Below are 7,463 nucleotides of genomic sequence, written 5' to 3'. Positions count from 1 at the left end.
TGTTTTTGCTTCAAATTTCTAAATTATACAATCTAATTTAGATTAAAATCTGCTCATGTTGCATGTATGCAGCATCTTTGTTTGGATCAAGATTAAAATGCAGTGGTTGCCTCTAATTTTAAATGGAAAGAGCACAGACAAAGCCTTAGTTTGTTTATATGAAGATATTTATTTTATTTGTGTTACTTATTTATTTGATTTGGGGCTTGTTTTAAAATTTAAATTTAGTTTTGTTATTTACATTTACATTATATTTAAATTTTGTAATTTAGCAGATGCTTTTATCCAAAGCGATTTACAAATGAGGACAATAGAAGCAATCAAAACCAACAAAAGAGCAGTAATATGCAAGTGCTATATTAGTATATTATTATAGTATTATATTTCAATTTCACAAAGAAATGTGCAGCATTTTGTCCAAGCAATAATAAAAGGACACATTTAATTTATAATTTGTCTTAAATCTAATTTTGCCAAAAAAAATTATAATAATCGTGAATCGAATCGAACCGTGAAATCAAAATCGTGAATCGAATCGAATCGTGAGTTGAGTGAATCGTTACATCCCTAGTTGTTATGAATAATTGCTCTTTCTTCATCTCAGCACATTTCAGAGTCATTTAAATGAATAAGAGTTATCTTTTTTCCCTATATTTTTTCCCTTCCTCTAGATGAAAACAGTGAGTGTGGCTCTAGTTTTATGTCTCAATGTTGGCGTGGACCCTCCTGATGTAGTCAAGACTTCACCCTGCGCCAGACTAGAGTGCTGGATAGGTGAGTTCCTCCATCCATCCACCAATCCATCCAGACATTTTGTAACTTCCTTCATTTACATGTTCAGAGATGATCTGAACTTAAAATGCAAAACATTCTTTATTCCATAAATATCTGTTGCAGTCATGTGGTATGGTAAGGTGGAATAAAGATTGTTTCCTGTACATGATATTGTGTAATAAGGAAGGACATACTGAACAAATCTGAAGCAAGCAATGTGTTGGAAGTATGGTGATGAATACATTTTTTACATTGTAGTCGGCATTGATTTCTGTTTAAGTCAGTTTGATTTAATAAACATTGGCTTTCTTTTATGATTTATAATAAACCAATTAAATGAACCCTTGCCTTAGAGGAAACATGATCAACATCTCTGTTTTGTATTTCAGTATTTATGATGTGTATGTAGTGCAGTAATGTGTTTAAAAATCCATTCAGAATTGATTGTGTGTGTGTTTATGCCAGGTTTTATTCTAGAATGACTTTTGTACTTCTGGAAGTCTCTTTAGATAAAATTTACATCATCTGGCATTCTCTGTAAAATAATATTGTATTAGTGTATAGTATACTCTATAATAATATATAATAATATAATAGTGTGATAATGTGTATTTTCTCTATCTTTCTCTATCTTCTAGACCCTCTGTCCATGAGTCCACAGAAAGCCCTGGAGACGATAGGGTCCAATCTACAGAAACAGTATGAGAACTGGCAGCCAAGGGTAAGAGCTGTCCACCCTGCTGTAACCTTTTGTAACACAAAAGGTGTTTTGTTTTTAACACCTTGTTACTAGAGGTAAAATTAGTTCTGTAAAAAAAAAAAAAAAGCTTAAAAATTTGATATGCATGTTTGCACCACGGTGAATGTATTGCCACTGGTGCATCAGATTCATAGAAAAATATAAAGCATCAAATAATTAGGACATATGGTGGTGTCCTTGATTTTGGTTAGTAACTAAAGAAATGTTAATTATTAGCTAATTAATTAATGGTGCCATCATTTTGCACATTTTGGGGTGAAACTTGTCATGTCAAGTGGAAAAGCTGGAACACAGGCAAAATAAACCACACCCAAACAACAATGCAACTGAAAGGTTGCACTTCTTAAAATCACATGCTAATACACAGTCCAGCAACTTTTGCTGTAATAACAAAATATATTAAAGGGATAGCTCACACAGAAATTTTAATTTTACCTCCCCCTTATCTTGTTCCAGGAATTGCACTTGCAGAAATGTTATTAAAATAAGTTATAGTTATCAAACACGAAATGATAAATGACAAGATGACATTATAAAAAAAGTAATCATGATAAGTTTAGTTTAAAGGGGTTATGCATTGAGAAATCAAAATTTCCCTGAACATTACTGTAATTAGCTGAAATGTTAAAATATTTGTGATTAATTATGAATATTTACATCAGCAGTACACATTAACTGATACAGCAGAATTCATGTTAAGGTTAGCTAACCTGTAAGCATGAGAGTGACAGAGTCAGCTGACCGCTACCTAAGCGAATCATCAGTTTCTTTAGATAGCTTATATTAAAACCTCTGTCCAATGAAGTTTAAATGAATGATACTTGCATTACTTTAGACGTTGAATGGGCATCCGGATGCAGTTCTGACTGAAGTCTTGATGTGTTTTTATGGAATGAGAGGGATGCTGTAGTGAGAGAGAGGTAGTGGTGAAGTTGCATCAGATTCTTCCTAAGGTGAAGCAAAGAATGACATGCTACGAAATTGCATCATTTAACACTGTACAAGTTTGTCACCACAATTCAGGTTATAACACCACAAAAGCGGTGCTAATATCAGCAGGGGAGTAAAACTTTTATATCAGTCGGTTAGGGACTGTTCCTAGAGACACAAGTTTGGGCCTTTTCTTTTGATTTTACAGATTGATTTGTCAGTGAGGAGGGTTTAGCTGGCATGATTTGACTGTTGTATACATCATTGTTTTATAGTACGTCACTGTACTATAAAACATAAACAATGTTGTACCCTTCATGCACTCAACTGTCACAACTTACGTGTGTCACAGAGAGGTAGGGGATGCCAGACTCTTGTTATGAATGACAAAATAACCGTATAAAATTCATACACTACACGGTTGAGTACATAGTGCATAAGTACATAGGGTGTAAGTGCATAGTATTACTAATACAAATTCTATAACTCAAAAATATTACATTGCATATGGACAGTTTCACTTTTAATGTGCCACTAAACCACTATACTGTAGATGCATTTAGAAAAAAAACATTAGATTATCAGAAAAGCTTACATTTAGGGATGCACTGAAATGAAAAGCCGAAACCGAACAAAATGAAACACTGGACCGAAGGCCGAATACCGAACATGGTTTTTCTATGTTTTTTCCCCCATGTATTTTGCCAATTTTTTCACCATTGCATAAATTAAATAGCAAAAATTAGCTTTTTACTATTTTGTCTTGCTTTTCAAAGAAAAAATCTATTACAAAACAATAATTTAAAAATATTTAACACTGAACATTTTTTAACATTCTAGGAGACATTATACCAACAAAGCACAATTTAACTTAAAATTAATAAGCTAGTAAAATAAAATTTTTTGGCCGTCAGTCTCCCTTCTTGAATAAGGCATGTATTTTTGAAATGAAAGCAGCCTTGCTGAGCAGAAGAAACTTCTTTTAAAACATTAGAAAATTTTACAGATCCCAATATGAACACTAAGTGTGAATGTTATGATAAATGTATTAATAGAGCTGTTGTAATTATTATTATCATTATTATTGTCTTTTTTTTATTTTACAGAACAACAGTAAAATTACAATACTAACGTTTATGAATGTTGGAGTTCTTTTTCTCAACTTTTATTTTGGCGGAAATGCGCAGGAAGGCCTCAATGCTTCTTTTTGTTGACAACAGCAGATTTATAAATGAGTCTCGTTACGAATATGTTGCACGTATTGCATTGTCACATGCCTTGTAAAAATTCATAAAAATGTGACTGAGCAACTGACGAGTAACACTGTTTTTCAGTGCAGATTTCCCTCGCGCTTTGGACTTTGAACCCTGGTTAACAAGCAGATCTGCCGCGAGTTCGTGCATCGCTGTCAGAAAACATGCAATGTGTGCGTTTATTAGAAAACATAACGTTCTTTAGTTTATTTACTAATTGTTTAAGGCGATTTCAATCATCATACAGTAACCAGCAACAATCACCCTTCCTGTTCTCATCGAAGACATGCGCTGCAGTACTAAACAGTCTCTCGCTGTCTGTGCTTGTAATGATTTTTGCCTCTTTCTCAGACAGTTATAAATGCTTCTACACTGCTGACATGTGTGCTGCGTTATAAAGAGTGCGCGCCTTTCACTTTACGCTGGTTGCTATTTGATCATGTCACATCATTGTTCGGTACAATTTATTCTGTCTTTTCGCTTATTCGTCCGAACACCGAAAGAGCTTTTTTTGCTATTTTCGGCCGAATAAGTTCGGTTGCCGAACATTCGGTGCATCCCTACTTACATTTGTAAATGATTACAGGCAATTTTGTAAACTTACTTATATTAACAACAGTAATGTGTAAAATAATTTTTATCTAGAAAAAAATGTAAAAGTACAAAAATAAAACAATGCATTCTAATGATATGGTTTCTGTAACACTTTCATATTTGTTATGAAAAGCAGCAGCCACAACACATTAAGTATAAATTCAATGCAAAAGCTGACATGACATAAAAAAATTATTGTAATTATATTTCCTTATGACTGTAATACATTTATTACAATATACATGACTATAATAATAATGTAAAATGCTGTTACAGATTCTGTTACATAATGAGTAATGTTTGAAGATTCTCAAATGAACAGAAATAGCAGTGCATAATCAAAGAGATTTGGCCAGCCCTATAGTGTCACCACTGTGATTTTGTCACAGCCTGAAGCCATGTCCAACCTTTTGCTTTGTGCATCTGCTTTGTCAACAAGCTGTGAACGGTCAGCAAGAGCACTTTGCAGCCTTGCTTCTCGTTTCGTTACAATGAAGCTGCAGCTATATAAATAAAGTTTTGCACTACCTGTCGCACATTGATGAAACTCAGGACATACAACTCTTATTAAAAACGCTGGCATTCTTAAAGTATTGATTCTAATAAAATGATGAATAGCACTGTATTTAATAGCACAGTATTGTAAAAAGCTTCTAGTAGTGATATACTGTGCAACACTAAAATGTAATGCGTGTAAAAAAAAAAAAAAAATGTTTTGACCCTCATTGCGTTTGCGTTACATTTCATTTACACCGAACCAAAGCAGTCTCAGAGCTGCCACTGATACTAGAGGCTGAGGTGGGTGAGAGCTGCATATTTCAGCATGATTTTAGTACTTTTGTAGTACAGCAGGCACAGAGCCACCTCAAAGCTGCCTTACCTTGGCTGTGTAGAGATATGTGCCTTTATAGCCTGTACAGGACATTTAATCTTCCTATTTCCATGTCCAGATGGCTGTGGATACTTTTACAGACTTTTGTTTGTATAACTATAAAGCCTCATATGAGAGTTGATCCAAACTCGCTTCTGAAACAAAGTGTTTTTCTGGATCACTTGCAAATATCTTGGACAGTCCAGTACAGCCTCTGAGCACAGGTTTTGGCAGTGGGCTGCAACAGTGGCTGTGTTTTACCCTCTTTTGCCTTTTGTAAACGCTCTCGGCAAGTTGCAGAGCGGTGTCAGAGAGGTGATAGGATCCTTGGGTCTGTGGGTCAGATGTGGTTATGTGTGTGAGGCAGGGTTTTCTGCAGCAACTTTTAGTTTTTGGCAGTAGTAGAGCTGGGAGAAAAAAAATCATATTCATGAGCTGAGAGGGTGTGATTACGGTCTTATTTACATGAAATCAGATTTTTAGCCTGCATGTAACTGCAACTGTAACTGTGAGTTGAACAGATCAGTCTGATTATCTAACAAATCATTGGAACCTTTGCTTTGTAATGTTTTTGTGAATAAAAAAAACTGATAAGATCAGACTCAACAGTAAGATTCATTCATTATAAAGACTTATTCATTCATTCATTCATTATAAGCCCTCAAAAAAAAAACAAAAAAAAAAAAAACGAATGGTAACACTATAGAATAGGGAATATGCATGCTAATAAGCAACTAATTAATAGCTAAAATTTAGTCCTTAAAGGTAAAGTGTTACCAAACTAACATACCACATGTGATAGCCTGGGTTACTTTTAAGGTAAGCTACCCACTGGTGAAACAATTTAGAAGACTGTGATCACATGGATTATTACAGTATAGACTGTATTTTTGCTGTTATTATTGAAAGTGTTTTGAAAATGATATTGGGTACATCAAATCTGCATGAAAACTACGTATGGAAATAGTCAAGTCAAGTCACCTTTATTTATATAGCGCTTTATAAAATACAGATTGTGTCAAAGCAGCTTTACAGTGTTAAACAGGAAAAACGGGTAACACTTTATTTTAAGGACCAAATTTTAGCTATTAATTAGTTGCTTATTAGCATGCATATTACTAGCATATTGGCTGTTTATTAGTACTTATAAAGCACATATTAATTCTTTATTCTGCATGACCGTATTTTAGATCCCTTAATCCACCCCATACCTAAACTTAACAACTACCTTACTATTAATAAGAAGCAAATTAGGAGTTTGTTCAGGGAAAACTCTTAGTTAATAGTGAATATGTGTTCCCTATTCTAAAGTGGGTAACACTTTACAATAAGGTTCCATTAGTTAATGTTTGTTAACGTATTAACTAACATGAACAAACCATGAACAACACATTCATTACAGTATTTATTAATCTTTGTTAATGTTAGTTAATGAAAATACAGTTGTTCATTGTTAGTTCATGTTAGTTCACAGTGCATTAACTAAGGTTAACAAGCACAACTTTTGATTTTAATAATGCATTAGTAAATGTTGAAATTAACATTAACTAAGATTAATAAATGCTGTAGAAGTGTTGTTCATTATTAGTTCATATTAACTAAAGTAGTCAACTAATGTTACAATTCAGTGATGTCATTGTCCAGCTCAGTTCAGTTCTCTTCAAATAGTGCAGTCAAGTCAATGTTGCCAGAAATTGTATCCCCAACTAAGCAAGCCAAAGGTGACAGTGGCAAGTAACCAAAACTCCATCCGTGACAGAAATGGATAAATAAACGTTTAGAGAAACCAGGCTCAGTCAGGGGGCCAGTTCTCCTCTGGCCAGATGAAACCAGCATGGTGTTGTTTAATTCCAGGTTGCAGCACACATCAGATTGAGCAGAGGACTCATCTGGTTCTCGTGGTCTTGTGCCGATGACCGACGAGGTCTTCACAGGGGATCTGTCTCTAGGGTTTGTCTAGTTGACATGGTCTCCGCTGACATTCGGGGCTGTAGAGGTCGTCTCTAGGTGCTGATCCACCATCTGGACTGGATACCTTCTGGATCTGGGTGGCTACGTTTTTTTTATAAGAATAAAACAGACTAATATTAGCATAGATGCTATTCTTCTTACGATGTAATGAGTACATCGGGTGTTTTGGGAAGTGTTCCCAGTTCCAGTTGACCTACTTAATGAGGCCTAACAATCCTTTAATGGATTTTAATTATAGAAAAGTGATTGTGTGTTATGTGTATGCCAGGTTAAAGAGATGGGTCTTTAATCTAGATTTAAACTGACAGAA

General features: G+C 34.4%; 1 protein-coding gene across 1 annotated transcript in view; it reads left to right on the top strand.

Moving 5' to 3' along the window:
• LOC107701211 (regulatory-associated protein of mTOR) overlaps positions 1–7,463 on the top strand; it is a 312,842-nt gene that overhangs the window by 75,056 nt on the left and 230,323 nt on the right. The window contains exons 3-4 of the mRNA XM_016503169.1: positions 672–774; positions 1,413–1,495. Of these exons, the coding sequence (XP_016358655.1) occupies positions 672–774; positions 1,413–1,495 (186 nt within the window). The remainder of the gene's footprint in view (positions 1–671; positions 775–1,412; positions 1,496–7,463) is intronic.

The sequence above is a fragment of the Sinocyclocheilus anshuiensis genome, unplaced genomic scaffold, assembly GCF_001515605.1.
Source record: "Sinocyclocheilus anshuiensis isolate Anshui unplaced genomic scaffold, SAMN03320099.WGS_v1.1 scaffold1522, whole genome shotgun sequence".
In the NCBI taxonomy this organism is placed as follows: domain Eukaryota; kingdom Metazoa; phylum Chordata; class Actinopteri; order Cypriniformes; family Cyprinidae; genus Sinocyclocheilus; species Sinocyclocheilus anshuiensis.
Note: the sequence above shows the minus strand (reverse complement) of the source record. Positions and strands in the feature narration are given on the sequence as shown.